The 26,748-nt window shown below is 36.9% G+C and overlaps 1 protein-coding gene across 1 annotated transcript in view; it reads left to right on the top strand.

The window, feature by feature from the left end:
- Window positions 1-26,521, top strand: part of PRKAR2B (protein kinase cAMP-dependent type II regulatory subunit beta) — a 94,533-nt gene extending 68,012 nt beyond the window's left edge. Inside the window, exons 3-11 of the mRNA XM_075081370.1 lie at window positions 3,102-3,154; window positions 4,291-4,374; window positions 17,194-17,300; window positions 19,109-19,262; window positions 20,535-20,636; window positions 21,220-21,294; window positions 22,072-22,137; window positions 22,307-22,445; window positions 23,967-26,521. Coding sequence (XP_074937471.1) covers window positions 3,102-3,154; window positions 4,291-4,374; window positions 17,194-17,300; window positions 19,109-19,262; window positions 20,535-20,636; window positions 21,220-21,294; window positions 22,072-22,137; window positions 22,307-22,445; window positions 23,967-24,100 — 914 coding nt within the window. The 3' untranslated portion in view covers window positions 24,101-26,521. The remainder of the gene's footprint in view (window positions 1-3,101; window positions 3,155-4,290; window positions 4,375-17,193; window positions 17,301-19,108; window positions 19,263-20,534; window positions 20,637-21,219; window positions 21,295-22,071; window positions 22,138-22,306; window positions 22,446-23,966) is intronic.
- Window positions 26,522-26,748: the final 227 nt, after the last annotated feature.

Below are 26,748 nucleotides of genomic sequence, written 5' to 3'. Positions count from 1 at the left end.
TAATGAAAGATGCATCCTTGATTATGGCAAAAAGATAAGGCAAGGCAAAATAAGTACAGAATTGTAACCAGAAAAGTAAGTTTCTCATCACGGATTATAAATCATTTTAACATTTGAGCAGATGGGCTATAGCCATGAGAAACTGCAGTTCTCAAATAGATTGTCTGTGAGCAGTGATAAAGAAGAAATATTTAATGAGGACACCCACTGAAAATAGTTGATGAGACTGACTGAAATGAGCTTCTAGCAGAGAAGAGTGAAGTTAGACCAGAGACATTAGATGACACAGAAGACCTCAGGAACAGTCTCTCTTTCTGGACTGATCCTGCTTTAGGCTATGTGAAAGGGACTGATAATTCAGCATGGGCATGGATGAGGCTAAATTAAGTTTCTTTTGTGTGGTCTGGAAGGCTGTTAAATGTTCAGCCAGGCTCTCTGAGACCTGTCAATTCTGGGGTAACAACATCAAAGCTATTAAATGAAATTCCTGGTTTGTATAATTTTTTTCATGTAGAGGTCTTATCAGAGGTAAAGGACAGGATGAACTGTACCTCGGGTTGAGACAGACTATTCATACACGCAGCAGCATGCTGTACTGTAATATAGATTTGTTGACTCCCATGTACACAAACATGTACTAGGGCACAGAGGCTGATAGCAGCTGAAACGAAGTAGTGATTTACATTGCGATGGGTAACGGCGCTTACTTGGCGTGTTGTTGTTATTGCTATTTAAATAAAATCCCCTAAAGTTTATTTCAGACAAGACTAAAGTAAATATAGTACCATAAAACAATGTTTTTGCAAAGGACTTTGGACCAAATTTTGAAATGTTGGGAAAAGCAATCAAAGGGGAACCTGTTCTATTTGATACCAAGTCTAAGGGAGAAACTGTTCAAGAATAGGGAGGGAAAAGGCAGCTTGAGTGAGAATTACCCTGGGATGACAGAGCTCACCTTTCAGGAAGGGAAAGAGGGTGAGTAAAAGAATCAGAACAGGTTTCAAGGAGATATGAGAGGACTGTGGGCATAATCTCTTCAGAAGGGAGTCTGGAGAAAAGAAGTTAAAGGAATTGGCTGTTCCTCAAAGAAAAAAAATCTAAAGAGAAAGAATGCAAACTGAGGCCACACAGGAGAAGGACAAAAGCGCAGTAAAATAAATCTGTCTAAAATATAAGCACCTCATTTATATGAAGCACAAGAAGGAACTATGTAGAAAATTAAAACTAGTTTGGATTATTCAGAGCAAGTGCAAAAGAACAGCAAAACATATAGAGAAAAAAATCAAAGAAGGCAATGACAAAAAATGCAAACAAGAAAAGACTGCACAAGAAAGAACATGACGAGTAACAGAAATTGTTCTAGAAGTATATTTCTGGTAAGAGCATGTTCCAGGAAAGTGTTGCTCCACTGTTTAACAGATCCACATGAGTCTTCACTAGTGGTATTACGAGCAAATGGAAAACTCAGCCTAGAATAGAGAAAGGACAAATCAGAGAATACTTAGGTGTTCCCAGGTTAGCTGTGCCTGAGGCACTCTACACTTGGAAACTGTAAGAATTGGCTAAATCAGTCTCAGCGTGTTAGCAATTACCATTGAGAATCTGAAGAAGAAAAATAAGAGAGTGTGGAAAGAACAGAAAAGTAGAAAAACTGATCCTTAAAAGGGTCGGAGAGCTATGGAGGGACGAGGCATATCACAGATTTACAGATCATTTTTGTTCCTAGAGAAATTACAGATGAATATTCAAATATTTTCTAAGTACCTGGAGGAAAGCAACAAACAGCAATCAGCATGGGCTTATTGGAACTATCTAATACCCTATAAGGAGTTGGTTAAAACTTGTGGTTAAAAGAGAAGGAGCAGACGTCCTACATTTCCACTTCAGTAAACTTCTAATGCTGTCTCGCAAGACTCCCCTATAAACAAGCTAGGGAACATCAAGCAGTCTCTTAATGTAAGTTGCATGGGATATAGCTGCAAAACGGGTTGGATACAGTAACCACCAAGCAGCTACTGTGCTTTCACTGTCATGTGTATATTCCACAAGAGTTTATTTTAGACACACTTCTGCTTTTTCAGTAATAATCTGGATTATGTATTAGAGAGTATGCTTATTAAATTTGCAGTTGTCACAAGGTTGAGAATGGATTGGAAGGATGCCAGAGAACAGGATTAGAATTGAAAAGGATCCTGACACATTGGAGAAATGGCTATTTAATAGGTGTAAGTGCATGGTACTACACTTAGGCAGAATAGCTGTATACAGGATACAGGACAGCTGGTTAAGCAGTGGGTTTTGAAAATGATCCATAAGTCATGAATGTTAGATGAGTAAACATAATCAAGCAGTTGTGAAAAAGGTATGGATGAAAAAGATGTATAGCCTGCAAAATGTATGGAGTAATTAATTACTCCATTGTACTCAGTACTTTGCTCAGCTCAAATACTGGTCCAGTTTTGAGCATTGCACTTCAGTAAAGATAGGGCTAATAGGAGGGAGTTCAGAGAATGGCAATGAGGATAGTTAGAGATTTGAAAAACATGCCACTTAAAGGAAAAATTGAAGAACCAGAATTATTTACCCTAAAAAGTAAAAGATAGGAGAGAAAAGTTTTCAAGTATGCAACCCCCACCCCCAAAACAACCAACAACAACAAAAAAAAACCCAAACAAAAACCACCAAACCCCAAAATCCCAAACCAGCTTGAACTTACACAGACAAAGGGGATGATCTGATCTCTGCATCCAGTATGGATAGCTTAAATTCTAACAAGAAAGAATTACTTTAGGCATCAGAAAAAAAAATCAGATAGTAACGTAAGATCACTTAGAACAAGTTAGGTGAGAAATTTATAAGCATATTAGAGGTCTTTTAAAACACAGAAGTCATGTTCAAAAATGATACAAGTGTAGCTTTGTTTTACTGGCAGTTTGGAGATGACCTGCTGTGGACCCTATCAGCAGTATCTTCAGTGATTCTCTGTTGAGTGTGTTAAATTACTGCATATTATTACTGTGCCACATGATGCAGTTTCTGTTCTGTAAATCTCTTGAAACATCATTGTACTTTGAATTAAGACTGTACTTTCTTTATTTCAGTGTGTGCAGAAGCTTACAATCCGGATGAGGAAGAGGACGACGCAGAATCTAGGGTATTTAATGCTTTGAGTAAAATACTTTTTTTGAGTTCTCGGGCATTAAATTTAGGAAGAAAAGTGTAACCAGCATTACCATTCCTTTCCAAAAGCATCCTTATTATAACATACTTTAATAATCTCTTGGGTTTTCATGTTAAAGGAACATGTAAAAATTCTCTGCAATAGTCACCCATGTAGGACCTGAAGAGAGTATTATTCTAAATTACCACACCTTTGATACATGATCTATTAACCAAACATTTTTGTGCAATGATATGTGCCCAGAGAGTGCCTGCTCCTGAACGTACTTATTTGGTACCCTTATAATCTCACATTAGTTTCCTCAATATTCTAGTATTTTTCATAAGGCAGAGGTAAATTATAAAATTGCTAAGATTTTCAGATGTACAATGCAATAACTGGTGACGTATATTTATTTTTCACTTACATCACTGTTTTAAAGATTTACTTAGCTTTTGATATGAAATAGTGTAAGTGTGTCTTTTAAGATAAGTTTAAGTGTTTGTATTCTACCTAATTTCTCACTTGTGCAACTGTCAAAAAGGTCATCCTATAGTATCACAGCTTTGAAATCTAGCATACCTTTTTAAGCATATGAGTTGAATCAGCAACTTGATTGATACGTTAACCAGACATCAGTAATATAGTAAATCTCTGGTTCACTCGGATAGTGTCAAGTCTGTTATTGACTCTGTGAAACTTTTTATATAAATTTAACCCAAATACTCTTTCACAAAATATTCTTTGGGAAGTAGTCATGGCAAATGGCTAAATGTAACACTGGTGCTTTTTGAAAAACATGCGTACTCCAAATAGGATTAGAGAGTAGTAGAGTAATATTTATGCAGCAATAGTTGAGATAAAGGTATCCAGAATGTTTGCAGAGATGAACTGTATTCTACAAATGTAAAGATCTTGTTACTTTAAATACAGCAGTGCTTCATTTGCTAATGCTATGGTGATATAATGTCGTTACTGCATGTTTATTTAAATCCTGAAGGTTTTGAAATGAAAGTGTTATGAAGAATGGCCGAAATATTGTGTGAAATGCTTAGCTGAATTAGCTCAGTCCTTCAGCTAGTGCTGCTGTATGATAACCACTCTAAAGGTTTTTCTTTTATATCCCTCAGATTATTCACCCTAAAACAGATGATCAAAGAAACAGACTGCAGGAAGCGTGCAAGGACATTCTTCTTTTTAAGAACCTAGATCCGGTAAGAGATTCTTTGTAATGAACAACATTCAGGATTTTACATTTACGGATTTTACTTTTGTAAGCTCTTATATATGGTTTCTTGACCATTTGGTAAACGCTAGAAATGCCTTTTTAATAACTGATACTTCTTATTTAGAGAGAGCCTTTTGTTCACCACCATGAATTATAGTCTTGAAGTATATTAATATGAATGTATAAGTGAATGTGATTGTAAAGTATTGTATTTTCTTATTTTAAATCTTCTGCTGTATGTTGATGTTCATAAACTCATCAGTTAATTGGAACATTTAAGTTGTTTATACTAGTTACTTTTTATCATCCAAAAGTGTGCTGAGTGCTCCATCAAAACCTAAAATTACCCCCAAAGCTTAGAGTTTAGCTAGAGATGTAATTGAACAAGCAAGTTGTGAAATAGAGGGAAAGAGAAAGGCAATAGTGAGGTGTTTAAATTATTATTTCACTTAATACAGGTACTGTAAAAACACTACAGATAATTTTCTTCTGTGCAGATAATTTCCTTCTATTGCCTATAAAAACAATTATGGGCTTTTAAGAAAGCTTAAATGCAGTGAATGAGTGATCTGGATCAGACAAAGGTGATAATGCTACCAAAAAGCACAGGGTTGTTTAAGGGAAAAGGTGAGTGTTTCATTCAAAACATGCATAGTGAGGTTGTGATGACTCACAGCACACCAAATGCTTTCTCAAGAGAATTGATTCAGTGCTGTCAGGGGAGGGAGCATGGGGGAAAGGGAAATAATTATGTACAGTTTTAAGCATGAGAACAAAAAGTTTTAAATTTGATTCAAGAGGGAGCTAATGGAAAGACCAGTCTGCAGCTCTGTTTGGAAGTCAGGTGCTGTTACAGAGAATGCATGTTAATTCGTGCTGCAGGTTTCCAGCTCCTGATTTTGTCTGCACAAAGGCTGAGCCCTGGCCCTGGGTACCTGTTCCCAGAGTGGCCTTGAGGAGTGGTGAGCCACAGACCCCCAGCTTTGCAGAATCCTGGAGTTAAGGCTATAAGAGGGTATGAAAAGTCTCAATGTACATGCTAATATGTGTGCATTCATTGGACACTTGGGATCCTGACACAGATTTCCTAAGTAACTTGTTCATGCTGTCTGTTTAATGGGCAGACCCCTCTTAGTCTCTGAGCATTTCTGCCATGAGCCCTGTGACCCAACGGATTATCTTGTGCTCCTAGAATCTGCCGTGATGTTAATTTTGAGCTACTGCTTTCCTGATTCTGGCTTTACACTCTTTATTGGTAGTATCTGCTTATAGTGTCCATCCTCTGGATGAGATCTGCTTTCCCCTCCAGTGAGAACTAGATCTTTTGTCTAAATAGTTGTCAGTCACTTGATCTGCAGGACAGGGATCTATTGGCTTTGTATCAGCTATATTGTAATGCTGTGTAGACATAGAGCATTAAACTGTTCCAGTGTGGGCACTTGATGTAACTCTTCCAAGGAATAGTGAGGGATCACTTCCCCTGTTTGTGGAGGTCTTCTCAGGACTGTGGTGCTGTCTCAATACCATATCCCCATGATGTTTTGAATTCCTGTTTTAATTTTTGCTTCTGAATCAGTTACTTGTAATTGCTAATAGTGCCCACAGTCTGTTCCAGGTGTTTAGCAGAAGACTTCTTAGCTGAGTCCTCCCCTTGTGGAGCTTTGCAATCCAAACCCTTGAAATCTGCTCCTGGGATCTCCCAAGTCTTGTTTACCCCCCTGTGCTCAGATTGTCCAGTGAATTAAGAACACTTCCTTCTGCTTTAAATCCTTCACGGACAGCATTCTGGAAAGTTGAATAAGATAATTTCCGTAAAACAGTTTTTCATTATAATAACTTTACTCGTAAAAGGCATTGGAAAGCTAATACCCTTGATGTCTTCAGAGCTCAGTAAAATGTAGCTTTCTTCAGTCTGACTTGCTCCTTCTGTGGAGCTGAGATCTGTAGTCCCCAGGGGACTTCTCCCACTCCTCCTTGTTCTGCTGCTAGGCAGTGACTCAAGAGCTCTGCCACTGTAGTTGCAGTAATTTAAATGTTTCTATCCCCGCTCTTTCCTCACCTCTGCTTCTCTACCCTGCAGCAGAAGCACACTTGGTGCTAGCTGCTGCAGTTCACTCTCTGGTGTATTGGCGAGAAAACTCCTCCATCGTGGAGAGACAGAATATCTTCAGCTGCTGAAGCTGTCTCCGGAACAAAAGTCAAGCTGTGTATCAGTGGTGTCTCCCACTCCCACTGGGTTTTTTGTGTGTTTTTGTTTGGTTTTGGGTGGTTTTTGTTTGGTTTTTTTTTTCTTGCATTGAACTTCAGCCTCTTTCGTCTATACTTTTGTGTATGAAAAACATTGTTTCAGAGGTCAGTGAGTTGGAGGGGAAGAGACAATATAAAGTGCTTAACGGCCTTTCCCTGATGGCCTTTTAGCAAGGTGTGAAACACCAATCCTAGATAGGACACCACTCTACAGTATAACATCTTATGGCATGATCAGAATTGTGTCCGTACATGATGCTAAATGGAGTCCACATTTTCTTAAAACTTTATCCCACCCTAACACACTGTGTTTAAATTTGAATGGAAGAATAAGATAAGGGTATCATTAAAGCAGAAGGAAAAGTTGCAGTAGTTAGGAGGTGACTTACAGTACTGCTCAGCATTTTGAGTCCATCTGAACAGACAAGAGCTTTCACATAAAAGTCAAAAACAGCAGAACCATTTGAATGTGAGACTAAATGACAGGAGAAAAAGATAATCTTCAGACTTTGAGACAATCTAGGACTTTCTAAACACACACAACGCTGTCTTGAGCCTGCACTTACCTGATAGCAGTGTTTGAATATCAGATAGGTAAACTTCTGGAGAAGTATTTATAAATATAAATATGCACATATTGGCTCTGATTGAAAATATGGCATAGTATAAAGGAACACCAGCTCTGGTACAATTCCCTGCGCAGCACTCGATGTTTTAAAGACCAACTCTTACAAATTCCTGAAAGTCTTTGAAGTTACTTGACTTTTCTTGAAACTTTAACTTTGTGGATTGATGAGGATGTGACTGGTCAATGAATGTCAGTTCAGCAAGGCATTCCTGAGTTAACTCCGTTAAATAAGAAGTACTTTTAAAGAACTGATATGTTAGCATTCGTTCCACCTTTCTGGGGGCTTAATCACTTCCACTCTGGTTACTGTCACTCAGTACCAGTTTTAGCTAGTGCATAACAGTACTGAAAAAATTACTTGAAGAGAAGAATATGGATTGAAACACGCATGCGCAACAAGATGAGGGGAAGAGGTTTTTGGCAGAGCTCTTTGGCTACTTTTTAGAGGACCAGATCAGGAAAGAATGAAGAGAAATTCCAGGAGCAGAACTGTGTGGATGAGTGAATTAGAAGAGAGAAACGTACATTCAGATGTTCATTTTCCTCTCCCCATGCTATTATCATAGAATCATTTAGGTTGGAAAAGACCCTTAAGATCATTGAGTCCAACTGCTAACCTATCACTGCCAAGTCCACCACTAAACCATATCCTCAAGCACCACATCTACCCTTCTTTTAAATACCGCCAGGGATGGAGACTCAACAACCTCCCTGGGCAGCCTGTTCCAATGCCTGACAACCCTTTTGGTGAAGAAGTTTTTCCCAATATCCAATCTAAACTTCCCCTGGCACAGCTTGAGGCCGTTTCCTCTCATCCTATCGCTTGTTACTAGGGAGAAAAGACTGACCCCCGCCTCGGTACAACCTCCTTTCAGGTAGTTGTAGTTGTAACTTCTGTTAGATTAACTCATTCCTCTTCTAAAGCACCTCATTCTGTTCTTCCTACGAAAACTTCTTCCTATTAGACTGCAGTATTATTTATCATTCTTCTCGATTGCCTGCCACACCATTGCCAGAAAGCCTAATATCACTTCTGTTCTCCCAGGATTGCCATGGTGTGCCAGGCTGCTTGCTCTGTGTGCGTGCACAAAGCCTGTTACCACACCTTCTCCTTCATGCTCCAGATGCTGAAGGTTACTGGCAGTGGAATCAGAAGCTGCATGCCCTCTTTCCCTTCCACTTTCACTTTGTATAAGCCAGCAAGGAGAAAACAAGATGATGACCAGATGCATCAGGCCATTACTGAGGATAAGACCCAAGTTGCTATTATTGGAATTTGTTTAGCCTAACAACTGTTTTATCACTGGGAGGAATAGCAGCAGCAGCAGCTCATCTAGTGGCTAATGCAGCCTTCTACACTTCCTCTTTACATTGCAATTCAGAGAAGTTACTCTTTTGGTTTTGTTTTTTAAGAGGAAACTTCACTGAGTCTGATTATAAACAAGCTATTTTATTTGGCTGTTATGGCCCATAGGCAAGCAGTTAAAAAACCTGGTGAACCTATTGTCAGAGTAACAGGGTGGCTCCAGGGACAGGTACCATCAAAGCTGTGCTGCACCCTTGCACTTGAAGTTTGAATCCTTTCTTTCACAAAAATTCACAACCGGTGTTAGATGATCTATTCTTTTTCAGGGAAATTCTACTTTGAAGAGCTTTGCCCTGCTAATGCTTGTAGAGAATATTTCAAATAGTTCTTGACCCTTTTCTAAAAGGTAATAAATGATACATATTCTTCACAAATATGCAAGAGCAATTTCTGAGCATATTGCCATTTGTGCACCTGGGGAATTACTATAAGAGAGCATAATATTGACTAATCAATTAGAATTTATTCACTCGAAGATGAAAGAAAGCATAATGCAACTGTGTTTTATGAATAGTGGACTCTTATACTTAAGGCCAAAGCATTCCTTGAAAAGTGCTACTAACAGAAGAATCTCATGATGCTTTTACATTCTTAAAAGTTTTGGTGAAGAATTAGGGCTACAGATGTTGGAGCAATTAATGGGAATACTTGTATATGAGTGAGCCCAGAATGTCTGGACATGTTAATACTCTGCCCTCTTAGGCGGCACAAAACTCTTTGCAGTCTAACGGGTTCCCAGAAAAATAGAACTGCGCTTAATCCTCTGGTTTTTTCCTAACGCAAAATTAGTACTTACATCAGATCTAGCAAACGGGGATTCTCTCCACCTTGCCTATTGTATCAGGAACAGTGTGGCCAGCAGGTGTAGGGATGGTCCTGATGTACTCGGCACTGGTGAGGCCACACCTTGAATACTGTGTTCAGTTTTGGGCCTCTCAGTACAAGAGGGACATCGAGTTGCTGGAGCGTGTCCAAAGAAGGGCAACAAAGCTGGTGAAGGATCTGGAGAGCAGGTCTTATGAGGAGCAGCTGAGGGAACTGGGGTTGTTTAGTTTGGAGGAGGCTGAGGGGAGACCTTATTGCTCTCTATAACTACCTGAAAGGAGGTTGTAGTGAGGTGGATGTTGGTCTCTTGTCCGAAGTTACTAGTGATAGGATGAGAGGAAACGGCTTCAAGTTTTGCCAGGGGAGGTTTAGATTGGATATTAGAAAAATTTCTTTACCGAAAGGGTTGTCAGGCATTGGAACAGGCTGCCCAGGGAGGTGGTGGAGTCTCCATCCCTAGAGTTATTTAAAAGACACGTAGATGTTGGACTTAGGGACACGGCTTAGTGGTGGACTTGGCAGTGCTAGGTAAACGGTTGGACTCAATGATCTTAAAGGTCTCTTCCAACCTAAATGATACTATGATTCTATAATCAGTTACTGAACATGTTCTGCAAAAGAACTGTCTGATGTAAGGTGTCTTCATCTTTGGTTTAAGAATTTTAGAAACTGCAACTTTGAATTATTTCTGCTCTTAAGCAAGCTGCTAAAAAGAATCAGCCAACTTGCTCAGAGTGCTAGTTACAAAATATGAAAAGTGTTACTGAGCCTGTTGGTGAGCATCTGCATGATATTTGCGAGGCAGAATACTAATTTAACATATAACTGTGTGCAGGAAAGCTAAGGTATTATTCTCAAGGAAAATACTATTGCTTGAAAATATTGATTATACATTGAAATAGAAATTAGATCCTTCGATAGTGAAGAAATAAATGCCTTTTGATTAGTTTACAAGTGGATATTACACAAGGGAGCTAAACATTTTGAATCGGATCAATGGTGCTGCTAACATTTATATCAGAGTTCCAGGGGACTATATGTACGTGGTTTTGTTCTGAAAAACAAATGCAGAGAGCTGTAGACACAAGTTCTGTACCTTACTCTTCCTCTCCAAGGTCCTGACCTGTTGATTAAAAACTTTTCTTCCCATGGTTTCCTTCCCTATGTTTTGCTAACTTTTTCTCTCTTCCCCCTTCCCCCCTTCCTACTGTGGTATTCTTTCTGCTTCGTTACCTTCTTAATATCATGCTGAGCACTAATTAATTGATATTTCATATTGTTCTAAGTGAGGATAAGGAGGCTAACAGGATGCTGTTTTAACGTGGCCTCATTTTAGAAAAATGGTTGTAGGATTAAAGCATAAAGTGGTTTATGAACTCAGTTAGGGGCAATAGAAGAACTGTGGATTCACTTTGTTCATAAGATGGTCATATGGTTGTGTCTCAAAACACTATAATTTTTACAAGTCAAGATAGGCAAGTCTTGTTACTCTATTGTACTGAAGTGCAAGGCAATCTCATGTCCGCTTAGATTGTGCAGGGTGTCTTTGATCTAAAAGGGAAATTAACTGAGATGCCCTGTCTACCAGGGAGCACTCCAGCTGCACACTTATCCTTCTTTTGGGGGGATTCCCAAAGCATATGTAATCCCTAACCTATCATCCAATACTTTTGGACTTAGTGCATCCAGCTTAATAGCTGGAGTTTACCAGCTCATGTCAAATGCCAGATTAAGATTGTCTTGGTTTGCTGTCAGAAGCCACATAATTTTAATTGTAGAAATGTAGCTATGCCTTTTATCTCCTGAATACCTTTTCTTAAATAGTGGGGAAGGATATTTTTGAGAAGTTACTTTTTACATTTGTAATCGTCATGACTTCTGGTGACAATTCTGTCCTACTTTCCATTCTATTTACAGTGCCTTCATTGATTCAGAATGGGTAGCACTTTGTCAAACAACAAACATTTGTATCAGCATCTTAAACATTGATTCTTCTTGGAAGCCCTGGTGTTTGAGTGGTTAAGTTTAGTATGGAGAACTTTGTTCTCTTTCCTTTACAAAATAACTCACGGTAGATTTATAAATTGATATTGAGAAGACATGTACCTGGCACAGCGGTAGCAAATCACTTGGTAGTCTGGCAGTTAAAAGAGCCATTGGCATTTGGGAAGGACATGTCATAGTCTACCAGCTTTCCTGAATGAATCAAAAGCTGTCTTGCAAGGCCATACTAGTGACTGGATTTTTAATCTGTGTGCAATATATACTAAATAAAATGCAGTTTTAATTATACTCAGTGTCCATTATCTAACTGATTTTTTTTCAAGGAGTTGTCTTGAGATTACAGAATCATAGAATCATTAAGGTTGGAAAAGACCTCTAGGATCATCAGGTCCAACCATCAGCCCAACACCACCATGTCTCGTAAACCATGTCCCAAAGTGCCATGTCTACGCATCTGTAATTGCCATGTTTGTTTTGTTGACTTGAAAGAAATTGAGGCTAACATACTACTTTCAAATAATGCAACATGCAAATGGAGGACAGTACTTTATGTAATACAAAGTATACTTTAGGAGAGTTGTGATTATTTGCACTTTTTCACTTCACCTGGCAAGAAGGATGGAATCAGACCCTGTTCTGGGGGATGCCCTTGATAAAACAGTTATCATTCCTGTCCAGGCCTTTGTTCTTCTGAATCTCATGTCATGTCTGTTGTTCATAACTGATTGTGAACACGCACACAATTTTGTACATTTCAGATATGAAATGGCAATATATCAGGCTTGTGCACACCTTACGTATGTGTGGATATCACCACAGGCCTAGATTCATAAAGGTGTCTGGTATCCGAGTTGGACTTGAGGCACAGTAAAGTGTTTCCTAACTCGTAACAGAGTGATTCATAAAAGCTCTGCTTAGGTGCTGTGCTGTTCGAAGGCACCAAGATAAGTACCAGAGGTATATTTTGACATTAACTTTCTGCTTCTATGCTAGAGGTTCCTGTGCCTACCATGGGATAAAGGGGAAAAGGGGACAACTACTTTTTGCCACAAGTGTGTAGTGTTTAGAACACTTAGCACATGAAGACTGTCAGAGAACATCAGGCTCCTAGTGAAATGTTGATGAAAAGCACCTGTGTAACTGCTGTTGAGGGGAGAGAGCTCACACAGGAGCACAGCAAAGAGGACAAACTAGCAGAGACTTTGTAGTTTCTGCAGATGGGCGTTTGAAAGGGAACTGGAAACAGTGTGCAAGACAGTGTGGGACTGCTAGAGTTGGTGCAATGACAGCGATGATGGGCCTCAGGGAGCGCTCACCCACACCAGCTAGACCAGCCAACCACAGCACATCTACAGGTTTCAACCCAGGCTGCTGGGAGTGGCAGGTATCTCTCCTGAAGGCTGGGGGACAATGGTGGTTCCACCTATGGGAGATGTGCTGTGATCAGAGTGCTGAGCTGCCAGCTGAAGGAACTGCAGAAGTGAGGAGGATTGCGTAGCCTCAGGCAGGATAAACAGGAGCTTGACAGCATTCTTCAAGGGTCCACCAAAGAGACAAGAGTGCTTTTCTAAAGTAGATGGAGGCACCAAACTGTTGACCCCACTTGCTCTCAAGTGGTGCCGTGACAGGATAAGATACAATGCGCACAGACTGAAATACAAAAAGATCTATTTAAGTATAAGAAAAGCCTTTTACTGTGATGGTGGTCAAATGCTGGAACAGGTTGCCCAGAAAGGTTGTGGAATAGATTGACATGTTTTGGGACTAAAGAGCAAAGAATACCTGCTAACTGTTTTTTTACTAGTTATAAGTCATAGTGACGTGTCCTTCGTGTTTACTTAGTTCAGTGTTTTTAAGACTTTTATTACAGGGAAAATGTCATTTGATTGACTAGAAATACAGATTTTGTTTGTCAGAAAATTAAGAAGGATGCGCAAAGGTAGAATTTGATTGATTGCAGTAGATTATTTGAAGTTTTCCATTCTTGTCACCTTTATTCAGGTCAGTAATCGGTAACAACAAACTAGATCAGAAGACATTCTCTGTCCCTGAGGCCATGCAGTACAGTATGACTCTCATATGTACAGCTAAACTCTCTTGCACCTTCATCTCCTCCTAACCTCACCAAACCAAGCAGCTAACCAGGGTGGTTTTACCTTTACTGGGAAGAAGCCTTGGTTCAAGCATTCCTCCAAGCCATGACCAGGGTTTGTCAGGAGGAGTGATAGTTGGCACAAGCCAAAACTGTACCAGCTATGCTAACAATTGCACTAGGAGCAAACCAGCCCAGACTATACCATGTCAATGCTTGAGTCCATCCCCTGGTCCTGTTGAGTTTGTACTTCATAGTTGTAATCTCTGATTCTGACTGATCTAAATATGCAAAAGAACTTTACTAGCACAGTTCATTAAGTTGGTATAAAACTAGGGTAGGTTCTGTCTTGCTCTAAGAGGGAAGAAAACCACATCATCTCCACTTTAGGTGATATGAGAGGATATGTCATGCTGCCTGATGCTGATAAGAGAGCTAATGTTCCTTTGCACTTCTGCTTCCCAGCAGTTAAATCCACACCTGAAAACAGGGTGATTGAGACAGTAATGATAGCTGTAACTATGGCATGTTTATTCTCTTGTCTAGTAAATTATTTTGTGAAATCATGCTCTGTTATTAAAGTCCAATTGTTACAAAGATTTTTTTGAGAAATGCATCAACTACACTTCAAAAAAAGAAAATATCTTTATAAAAAGAAAATCTTGACAGATTAATTTGTTTTATATTGTGAACATGTCTTTCAGAAAATCTGATTTCCCATTCAGACTTCTCATTTTTAAGGAAGTTAAAAATATTTTATCTATAACAAAGGATGGTGATCAAAGTGTGCTTTCATGGCAACAACCCTGGTTCCCATAATTTTCTCAAAAATTTTCCTTTTTTGAAGCATTTACATGCTTCACAGTTTAGAATAGAAAAAAAAAATCTATTGTGTGTATTAATCAGTGTATGTAAATAAACATTACGTAAACAATCAAATTTCAAATAATTTAAACTTTAGTTTTGGTTATTTTTGTAGAGTGCATTATCCTTAAGAAAAACAGATGCTTCATTATATTTGAAGGAACTGTATTAAGATAATGACATTTTAGCAGAAGTCATAAGGATTGTACAACATACCTCAATACTTCAGCTTCTTTAAAAATTTTATTTCAGTTTAAAAGTTTATCATGTTTTTAAAGTATCATTCTTTATAATATTGATTACCTGATTGCCACGGTATTACACATAACAGATTTACAAATACTGATATAAAAAACCCTTTTCCTGTTTTCATTTTATATGTTGGGGTTTTTTTTTTTAAAGCTAGAACTGCTTTAAGGAAGAAAAGCTTTCAGGCTGCACCATTTTTCAAAACACCAGAATTCATTGTGTGTATGATAACAGATCTACTTTTTAACTCCAAAATTGCCTATCTTTATCCTTTCAAATGGAGAGTGCCAGTAAATTGAGCCTCAGTCTAGCAGAGAATCAAGTGGATTCATATAGAGCAAAGTTGGGCAAGCATGTTTTGTAATTCTCACAGTAAAAGCAAAAAACACGTCTGGTTTGGCTATTGCAGTCTGCTCTATCTTAATTTTACTTAGAAAGCTTTGGGAAAGAGACCAGTTGTCTTTAAGTTAGTTGCAATTTATTTAGAAAGTTAAAATACATGTGCAGTGCTTCAGCAGATAGTAGACAGCTCTCAAATGTATTAGATACCTTCAAGCGTTTAAAACATTTTTTTAAAAGGGAATTGTATTTGTGAATTCTACTCTGTTGTCTAAAGAAGGCATAGATTTACCTACTAGAAAAGTTGTGTTTTGGTGAGCTTGATTCATAATTATGACATTGAACATGTTTTAACCTGAAATCTGAGGTGAAGCACACTGAATAAAGATTGTAACTATATGTATTATTCCTTCAGTACTGCAAATAACCATCTTTTTAGTTTAATCTTTTTTCCAAGATGTCTTAGGAGTATTTCAATGTCCAAGGGTCAGGGTCCATCTAATATATTTTTCTTGCATTGCTTGCATTTGGAGGATAACATACATCCTCTACCCTCCCATAACGTGTGGAGCATTCTGCATGTTCGTTCTTGTTTTCAGATGGCAGCCAAGGGCTGTTGGCTGGGGAGCCATTTTGCCAATTCATGTGTAAAGGGGACGGGAATGTACTGCTTCAGACAACTAACTGGCATTAGGTTGGTTTTGCAGATTCTGTAGGAGTTCCTTTTAGTTTACATTGGGAGAACTGGAAAAACTGAAGTAATATTACCTATTAATTTAAGCATGAAAGTTTTCAAAAGGCAACTCCTGTACCTAATTTTCAGTCTCTCCTAATGGCACCCACACGTGCTTTTCTCTTTCTCTGAAATGAACGATAACCCATTCACTGATAGTAAAATGATTCTTCTTTTTGCAAAGACATACCTGTCTATACTAAAAAAAGGTACTAAATAGAGACATAGTTAAATGATTCCTTGCTGGCCTAGGTAGGCTGCGTGATGTCTTAATGTATTTTACCATGATCAGTTGTACTGAGGATGGATGCTGCCATTCTGTTGTTCTTTGGGCCCACATACCGTGAACTCTCTGAAGTAAAATCATGTTTATCTGCCATTTTTTAAAAAGGCTTGGATAACACAGTACTGCTGATACTTTTAAAAACTTTAAGTTAAGAAATTCAACTGACTAAGGATGGAATTCATTCCAGCTAATTTTGTCTGTCTAAATATTAAGTGTCTAACTGAGTTACAGTAGGTCTCTCTGTCATCAGAGGAAAGAAAGGGGAATCTCTAGGTAATGATTCTGAGTTATGATGCACACTTAATAGGTTTCTGAAAGTAGAGGATAATTTTGTGTTTATTGTCAGAATTTTAGGCATATTACTGGATAAACTGAAAATAAAATTTAAAATATTAAGCGATCTTTTTAGGATTCATATCATTAATCCACAATGCGCTGTGTTTGGTTTTTTTAGGTGCAAGTAGTTAAGTTTTAGCAGATTTGCACCAAATAAGACAAATTGTGTAATTAGTGATTTGGTTTTGTTATTAGACAGTCATAATTCAGATGATGACATTTTGATAGTCTGTTAACATTGCTCTCTAAACATTCATATTCCATTCAAATTAGCAAAGTAGTTTTATAGCCATGTGTAAATTCCTGCTTCCCAATGAGTCCAGCATTTACTCACTCGACCAAAGCACTGCAGATGTTTGTGGTTACATCTATCCCACCATTGTGCGGGCATTGTATAGTTTAGATTTTCAAAATACTTTACAATAATTTTGAAACTTTAAATTCTGTGAAATAGTTCTAAAGACAAAACCAGGTAAGTGTATTGTTTGCAATAAGGGATACAGTTTTTTCTTTTAACTGTATAATGTTATACAATTATGAGGAGTGAAATTCTATCTGTAGATGCTCGTGAGCAATTTATATTGCAGACAAGATCTGTGTTACCATTGGCAGGGACAAGAAGGGAAGCTGGGCTCCGAACACTGGAAGTGGAAAAAGCTAACACTGAATACTAAATAAGACTGTCTTTCTGATTGATTCATGTACTTCTGTAGCATGAGTATTTCTGTCTGTTAACATTTTTTTATATTGGGAAGCTGGACAGTTAGGTAATTTGAAGAGTAAAATTTTACAGGCAGATAATAATTTCTTGTCTTTGTCTGTGTTCTTTTAAATAGGAACAGATGTCTCAGGTGTTAGATGCGATGTTTGAAAAGCTGGTTGAAGGAGGGGAACATGTCATTGACCAAGGGGATGATGGTGACAACTTCTACGTCATTGATAGGTGAATTGATGTGTCTTATCATAGCACAAAGTATTATACAAAAGTCCACTGAGAAAAATCTATTTCTCTACATACTTGTATTCAACTCTTACATGTGTTTGCATGGGAGAAAGATAAAAGAACACCTGTGAACCAGTACAGCTCGCTCTGAGCTAAGGAGAGTGGTTTTTGAAAGGAGGCATTTTCTTATTGAATTGTGTCCCTGTCCTCTTTATGTAATGCTGGATCCCGAAGGCAGGGGATTTTTTTTGGTTGGTTGGGGTTTTTTTGTTTGTTTGTTTTTACATGAAAAGACATCTAACACAAAACACATTGGGAAAAATTTTACAGCTCAGTATTTGAAATCTTACTGCAATTCAATACTACCTGTAGACTTTCTTGTTGACATGAATATTATTAGATCTCGAGTGCTAAGTCATTAGTCTTCATTTGGAGATCTGTACTGGAAAAAGCAGGTAACTAAGTAGAATCCTAGATATTGATTACTGTTAAATTCAGTGAGTTAGGAAGAGTGTTTACTTTGGTATCCTTCACTGGTCTGCTGGCACAGGCTCCAGCCAGTCTGTCCCAAAACAGCTAACACAATGATTTCTGAGAGTGTTTGAAAGGAATATTATGCTAGCACGCTAAAAGAAATGCAAAGGTTTTTGGTCAGTGTAGGTTGGCATAACCAGCTAGTCAAAAGAGCTTACACCAGGGGAGGTGTAGACTGGTCACGCGGAAGCATTTCTTTACTGAGAGGGTGGTCAAACACTGGAACAGGCTTCCTAGAGAGGTGCCTGATTCCCCAAGCCTGTCAGTGTTTGCGGCATTTGGACAATGACTTCAATAAAATTTTTTAACTCTTGGTCAGCCCTGAATTGATCAGGCAGTTGGACTAGATGATCGTTGTAGGTCCCCTCCAACTGAAATATTCAGAGGATCATAGAAGTGTGTCAGAATTCTTTGCTGAAGAGTCAATATTTTTCAGCTTTGTGAGGTTACAGTTGGTCACCTCTTAGCCAAAAACCTGCAGGGACTTCACAGTATTCTGTCAGCCTTGCAATTTTTACGTGCAGTGAATCACCTTTAAGTCCCTTATCAGTTAAATCATTGCACAGATTTTTGCATTACATTCACATATTTTATCAACACATACCATACAAATATTCAGCGCTGAACAAAATGATGGCTCAGCATCAGTGGGGATAGCCATGTCATGTTTTACAAGATACCAGATTTTACTGCATTTCCAAAGCAAAAAAGAAATGTTACTAATTTAATGATGGGGAGAAGAAAACCACAATATATTACATTAATATGTATCTTTTTTCATAAACTTGTGTTTCTTTTCATATACATTCCTTCTGTTTCCTGCACCTCCTCTATTTGTTACATGAATAATTACTACTTTAAAATATTTTCAGTGTTAAATAACTTGTATTATTATTTCAGTGATCATATCATAGCAGTTTTTGCAAAGACTTGTTACATTTGTATTTACTATGTTTAAGATGAAATTAAGCAGCAGATATTGTTAGATCTTAATTTTTAATTAGTCCTGGTGATCAATTGATCAGTGTACATCCAGTCTATCTTTACACTGAGTTAATGTGAAAACTAATAACCCCATCCTTCCCTTTAAAAAGGAACTACTTTTATTATTTGTGGAATTAAGATGTCTCTGCAAGGTGTTTAATATCATTTAAACAAGCTTCAAATGCTTTATCTTTTGAATTCGTGGTATTAAAAAAACCAAACAGTGAGAGCTGCTTAGCAAAGACCAGAACTGGATTCTACTCACTGTATTTATGTATTTATATTAACAGAGGTACATATGATATTTATGTAAAATGCGATGGTGTTGGGAGGTGTGTTGGAACCTATGATAACCGAGGAAGTTTCGGTGAGTTGGCCTTGATGTACAATACACCCAGAGCAGCTACAATTATAGCTACCTCTCCTGGTGCCATCTGGGGTTTGGTAAGTGATATACTTGTTTTAAGATACTATTTGTTTTAATTATTTAATATAAATTGCACTGGTGTGCTCTATCAGCATAAAAAAAATATTATAATTTCAGAAACTTTAATTTTAAAAATTCTGAAAACTCCCAACACAGTACTGTCTTCTTCCAGAATCTACAGAAGCTAAACCTGAGGCTTAAGAAAATATTGAGTTTTTACAGAATCATTTTGTTTTATTCTATTTTAATGATAATTTTCCAAATTGCAAACCACTTGATAGTTACTTATATATCAAATGTTTTCCCACATCTCAATAGGAGGTGCCTTTGGTTCCAGAGTAGATTTCAAATCTGCAGTTATTTATCAGTGTTATACTATATGGATCTTTGACAACAGTAATAGGATTTACCAAAGAGTAAAACTGGGATAACCATCATCTTCAAGATGTACATATCAATTTAATGACTGCTCCCCAGATGACATTTTCCTGATGAAGCGGGGCGCATGGTTTATCACCAGCTTAATCCATGTGACTTTGGGGATCATGACGGAGTTTAGGACACTGTAAGAATGGCTTTAAATTGCATTGGGATGTATTGGCCAGCAAGTCTCACCTGTAGCAGTGAAGGCCTGCAAAGCACTTCACCTGTCTGTCACCAGGACACAGTCATATAAAGCTAAGAGAAGAAAACAGCATACGTGTAGTTTTTCCATCTGTCTGCTTCACTTGGATTGCCAAATAATAAGGAATGTCCAGTTGGCTGTTCGGGGCAGCAATGAGTCTTGTTCTGCTGAAACAGCAGAAAGTGGACTGTGACATAAGACCCTGACCCATGTATTTTGGTTTTGTTTGTATAATAATACAAGAACCTCTTTGAGTACGTATCAATATGTGTAGGACTTCAGGATAAGGAATAAACTTTGTAAATACTTAAATATTGAGGATTTCTTAAATATCTTAAATGACCCAGTCAGCGTTCATTGTGTAGCCAACCTGTTTAAGGTAAATTCTCTACCCTCTGTATGTAAGCTCTCTATTTATTCATTGCCGAAGGGCAGAGAAGCTTTTCACATGAATCAGATCAGGAGCTTAACTTTAGGAGCTCACGATTGACCTCTAGAGGAATCTTTGTCAACTGACTGTATGGGGAGACAAGCCAGGTAGTTTGAGGGCTCCATTGAGTGACTAATATTGGGTAATTTTAATATATTCAGCCATTTCTGAAGTATTTTCTACCACACACGTATTTTCTGTTAATAAACTCTCTTTTTCTCTTTGTATTTGCAGGACAGGGTAACGTTCCGAAGAATCATTGTAAAAAATAATGCCAAAAAGAGAAGAATGTATGAAAATTTTATTGAGTCATTGCCATTCCTTAAATCTTTAGAAGTAAGATTTCTCTTGCATTATTTTAATGGCTCTATCAGAGGCATCTGATAAGATTCTGCTTTTGCAGAGTTTAAATTTGGAATTTTCTCTGCAGTATAATTTTGCATGCTTTTGTTTCGGAGAAAGACCATATTTTTGATATTTCTAAATTTTTAGGATACAGGACTATTATTAATATTGTATTTTTTAAAAACTATTTTCTACCTTTACCTTCATTTTCTTAAGCTTAATTTTAATAGATGTTAGCTAATAAAATTAAACAATTACTTTAAAAATATTTTAAAATATTTTCATTTAACAGCTATATTTTTTACATGCATGCTTTTCTGAAAATTTTGAAGGCTTGGGATATATAGACTTACAAAAATGGAAGCTCTATCAAAATATCTAGCTGTTAAGACTATAATATACTTTCTGGAACACTATTCAGTAGTTCTTCCTTTTTCTAATGGTTATTCAAGCAGGAAAATAAAGATACACTAATATGTAGAAAGACTCATTAAAAGAAATGTGAAAGGGCTTTCTAAATACAATATGGTAATGTTAACCAAATATTTCTTACATTTTCTTTCTTTAAATGAAGGTATCTGAGCGTTTAAAAGTCGTTGATGTGATTGGCACCAAAGTGTACAAAGATGGAGAACAAATCATTGCTCAGGTACAGTTTATTTCTAGTTTTAGTTTTTCTTTGCCAATAGGTAACAATTTTATCATGTTATCTATAGACTATACATACTTCTCAACTATGTTTTTCTTTCCTAGATGAAACAAAAACAAAGAATGCTGTGTATAAGAAGGTGATTATTTTGTTTCAGAAGCTAATTTTCCACTTGCGGTACTTGGAAGAACATCCCTCTTTGTTGGTGTGAATAAAGGAGTAAACTTTTTTAGTATACTTAGAAATTCAAACTATACAAAAGAATTATTGCTTCCAATAAGGAGCACTGAAGGCTTACCTTGGTTTTGTTGTTAAAATATAATCTTTTGAAGAGGAATGCAGAGGTAAATTCTTCAGGGTAGGCAGCTGATATTGTCTTGCCCAAAAGAATTACTGGACATCCGATAGCCCTTGGAGGCTTTTTATACTAGAAACTGTGTAAGGGAATAATCTGGAAGGAATACAAAGCTGGAGAAACAGGAGTAAGGATCCTAACATCTTCCATAACATTGTTTTTCTCTGCTGTATGTATAAGGCACAGTCAGCTATGCCTTTTCATGAAAAGGCCTTGCTGTCAGTTCTGTATAGCTGTTTTGATTATTATGTGCCTAGATTATTATTATGCTTTTCACATTAAAAGTTATTTCTTTTGCAACAGGTATCAAAAAGTTGAGCTTCAAGGCACTGGCTGCAAATATTTTAATGTTACCATGAAACTAAAAAGGAAATTTCACATTTCCTTTACTCACTTTATTTTTATTTTTTTTTCTTCTACAGGGTGACTTGGCTGATTCTTTCTTCATTGTGGAATCTGGAGAAGTAAGGATCATAATGACAAGGAAGGTAAACATCCCTAAAACACAGATTTTAAATTTTTTTAAAAAATGTTGATGTACTGTAAGTGTTAAACACTAATGCTACCATTGTAACTAATTTTGCTTATGCAATCCTGAGTTCAGCAAATCTCTCTCTCATTCTCTCTTCCTTTTCCTTTTTTTACCTGATATTTCAGGGAAAACAAGATGTAGAAGAGAATGGAGCAGTTGAAATAGCTCGATGCTCAAGAGGACAATATTTTGGAGAACTTGCTCTTGTAACTAACAAACCACGAGCTGCTTCTGCATTTGCTCTTGGCACTGTCAAATGTTTAGGTATTGTTCAATAATATTTTATATCTAATATAGAATGATACATAATATATCTGGTTGTTCTTATTGTGAACTCCCTCTTTATCCAGAATATAAGATTTAGTTACATTTACCCAAACAAGACTGTTTAAGTACATTATCTATTACTGTGCATTCCTATTTGCATTATTTACCTGGAAAAATTATTTGTGATGGATAACTGGTATTAAACACAAATTCTCCAATGTTTCTGTGAATGCATGGAAGTAAAAATTGTTTCGGGACAGTACAGAGAGTGTTGCTGTAATCATTTATAGCTATCAGATAAATGGCTAATGCTTTGCAGAAAGGCAAAGTATTTCTTTTCTCAGAAAACTAACTGTCATCCAAGAAATCACTGTGGTAAAAATCCTGTCCCATTTTATCACCATGACTTAAGCTATAACAAATTCTTCATCTTCACCAACTGTTAATGTAATCATTCTGTTACACTGTAGCCTCAGGCACAGGAAAAGCAAAGACCATAGGAGTTATGCTCATAAACAGCCCTTCACATCCATTGCTTTTCATGGTCTGATGTTTAGCTCCTAAATATTTGTATCTAGTTATGGGAAAACTGTAAACTGCAAAGACAGATTTGATATTCTTAAATGACAGTTTGATTACCAAACCAGTAACTGAAATGTTTCTCACTTCCTTAAGAAGATACTATTTTTTTAAATCCTTATCTCCAAACACACAGAGATGATCAGGCAATAAAGATCAAAGATGGTAGAGAGGAAAAAATAAGAGGCAGTGGTGAGGAAGGGTGTCATTACCAAGTGTGGGTGAGTCACTAAGATCTCCGGCACTTCCCAAATAGCAGAGATCTTGAACTTGTCTCAGGAGCCAAGAGACTACAGGCTACCAGGTTGGAAGCTGGTTGAAGTATGAAGTTTCCTCCCTGGCCTATTGGCTAGAACTATAGAGAATAACGTTATGCGATCACATAAGAAAATATTCTGATTGGCTACGCATTGACATTGCATGTGAATTACTATCTCCAGCTTTTTCTAAGTTTGCTGGGAAATAAGTATCTATTGCAATTTCCACTGTGGGTGGAAACAAGTAAAGATAGCAAGGAAATATGCCGAGTTAGACCCCAGATACAGCCAGCAACATCAGCAAAGGATGTGGGTTTTTTTTGAAATCTCAAGGGTCTTAAAACTGTATTCTGTGGATGAATCTAGGCCCCTCCAGACTTCTTCAGCAGCTCTTGGGTCACATAAATATTCACATGAAAGTATTTGCAAAACAAGATACCCAGCAAATTCTAAGTTTATTTATGAAGTTTCAAGACAGCAATGTGTTGGTTGGTCTTGGTTTTGCTATGGTAAGTGGTTCTCTTCTGTGCAAAGTATATGCTTCAGTAGTATCTGTCCTGTAAATGATGTTATAATTTAAAATTTTATGTTGGAATATCATAAGACACCAAGATCAGTGTCTGCAACTGACGAGCGCATTATGTTCTTTCTCTTTCTCTCCTTCTCTCCCCTTTTATCCTAGTTATGGATGTGCAGGCATTTGAAAGGCTTTTGGGACCTTGTATGGAAATTCTGAAAAGAAACATTGCAAACTATGAAGAGCAGCTAGTTGCTTTGTTTGGAACAAACATGGACATTGCTGATCCCAGTGCATGAACTAGACATTGGAGCAACAAGATCTGTTATGAGATATAGCACAGTAGTGGTTAGTCCACAGAGAAATTGTCTCTCTTCCTATAGATGCCAAGCATTTTCTGTGATTTTAAGAGTGGGTTTGGGGGTATTTTTTGGATTTACTACAGTGGAAGTACTAGTAAACAAAATAGGAATTTAATAAATTGTGGGCTTGATTTTTGAAAGTGCTTACCATTGTTGGTTCCATCTGGCATTAAGAAGACCCATAGTAGCACAGCACCTTTGAAAATCAAGTCCTTTAACACAGCATTCCTTAACAAGTAGATTTCAAAAAACCCACATGCGATAAACTTGTTAAACCATCTTCTGTTCTTCAAAAAGGTTACAGCTTTTCTGGAAAGACTGTTAGTTTGAATGTGATATGTTGAAAGTATTAGTGCACACAAAGTGTTTATATGTATTAATACAGAAGATATACAGTAGATATTACTCTATTACGGTTGTCATGATTTTGTTGCATTTATCACAGATGTAGTGAATCACAAGACTAATCGTAAGATAAAGCATGACAATGCATTTTTGTAATGCTCATGACCCAAATCTGATTTTTAACATTTTGTAATTTGTTTTAAAGTCCTCTTTGTTTAATATGTCATGTTTCAGCACGACATTGTAATATCTTATGCAATTTAGAGGACTTGTATATTTTTGCAATAAACTGCATTTTTTATTAGTTACATGTATTCTGTACAGTCTAGAGTGAGGACAGCTGACAAATGAACCTTAATGCTTTAAAAGCAAAAAGGCATAGCTCGTTGTCATATTCCACCTAATCATACACAACCTATATTGTTTTCCTTCTCCCTTGTTTTATATTTATGCATTTTGTCTTCTCTATCTATGCTTGTTCTCTAGTTAATTTTTTTTGCGATGTCACCTTTTTAATCTGTTAAATCTTTTACCTATTTCAAATGAAATGGTCTCTGTATATCTCTCTTCTTGTAGTTTAATCTGAGCTATCAAAGACCAGATTCAATTACTGAAGTGACTGATATCGAAAGCCATGCTAAACTAAGCTTGTACTTGAAAAATCCTTTTTGGGAAGTATAAAAATATTTTTAATTTGAAAGATCAATACTTCAGAAGCTTTGCACAAGTCTGGAAAATATGTCATTGTTAAAGATAACATGTCTTGCTTTCAAAAACCTGTAGGTCATCATAAAATAATCTTTTTAGCCATAAGAGCATGGGATACCTTCTGAGACTGAGGAGAGAGAATAACTAGGAACACAGGGCTCATTGCTTACAAGGGTCTGTGACTGGAAATTCGAGGCACAGTCCAATTTTAATACTGCTTACTGACCTGTCTGATGATGTACATGGAAAGCTAGTGCACATAACGGCAATTGGCAGTAGTTCTGCCAAAATGATACTACAAGAATTGTAGGAAGGCTGCTTGCGCCCTGTTTCAAACACCTGAATTATAACATCTTTCCTTCTTAGATAATGACTTTTCTAATGCCATATATTTGTGTATGTTGATGTAATTATTATTATCCTATAGTTAGTGATATGTTCTGACAATTTATATAATCATACCTGTATATGAAACTATGATTATATAATATGATAACAATATATAATTTATACCATACTGTATGGTATAAATTATAAGTCAGATTCCTAACAAAATACAATCTGAGCAAAATTTACAAATGTCTTTTTTTTTACCTAGAAACCTGGTATGAATAATTGCAGCTATGATAACTTGCCTTTGTACTTTTGATTTATGGAAAAAAGAGAAGCTTTTGTTATACTAGAAGGAAATATCAGGTAACCAAAATCTACGTCATTCTGTATGCTTAATCTCTAAAAGCTACCTATATTTTGCACTAGCTTGATGTGATTAAGAAAAATGCTAGAAATTTCTTGTACAGCAGTAAACTACAATCAAGGCCATAAATGCCAGTCACGATATTTTCAATATTGTTGGTTATATTTAAAGTTTCCTTACAATAAACGACACTTTTATATATAAAAATTTGTTTATTGATATTGTGTTTTAATTCTGTTGTCATAAAGTTACGAATGACCTGTTTATACTAATTTATTAAAACATTCATAATTCTTAACACTTTCACGTTGCTTTTCATAAATGATGATATGCAGATGCTCTGTCTACTCAGAATAGATGACATGTTGGTGTAGTAATTGTCATAGATACTTTGTGTTCAATGATTTGCTTGTAGTTTTTAGCTGGGGAAAAAGCTGTGGAGTGACGAATTTAAGATAATCAGAGACTTTGGATTTTCTGAGTCCCAAAGTTCAGCTTCATGTTGCAGCAGTTTTATTGTGTTCCTTTTGAGGACTGGATGATTTCTGGAATTTTCTTTGTTGTTGAATTCAGGGGGGTTTAACCAACAATAATAAATTCTTGCTTTGTAAGTTTTGTCCAAATCATTATATCCTTCCTCAGTCAGGAGGAATCCCTCACTTGGGATTTCTCCTGAATCTATTCATATGTACACTGCAAACAGGACAGTCTTCATGTCATAAATGTGGCCAGTGTTCATCCTAAAAAGGAAGTAATGCCAAGTCACTGATTTTTAATGACCTTTCAAGAAAAGGTAGATAGTTCTAATAAAGTTAAACAGTACAGTGTCATGTTT

Source organism: Phalacrocorax aristotelis, chromosome 1 (assembly GCF_949628215.1).
Source record: "Phalacrocorax aristotelis chromosome 1, bGulAri2.1, whole genome shotgun sequence".
Classification (NCBI taxonomy): domain Eukaryota; kingdom Metazoa; phylum Chordata; class Aves; order Suliformes; family Phalacrocoracidae; genus Phalacrocorax; species Phalacrocorax aristotelis.
The sequence above is the reverse complement of the archived record's forward strand: the minus strand, read 5'-3'. Positions and strand labels throughout refer to the sequence as shown.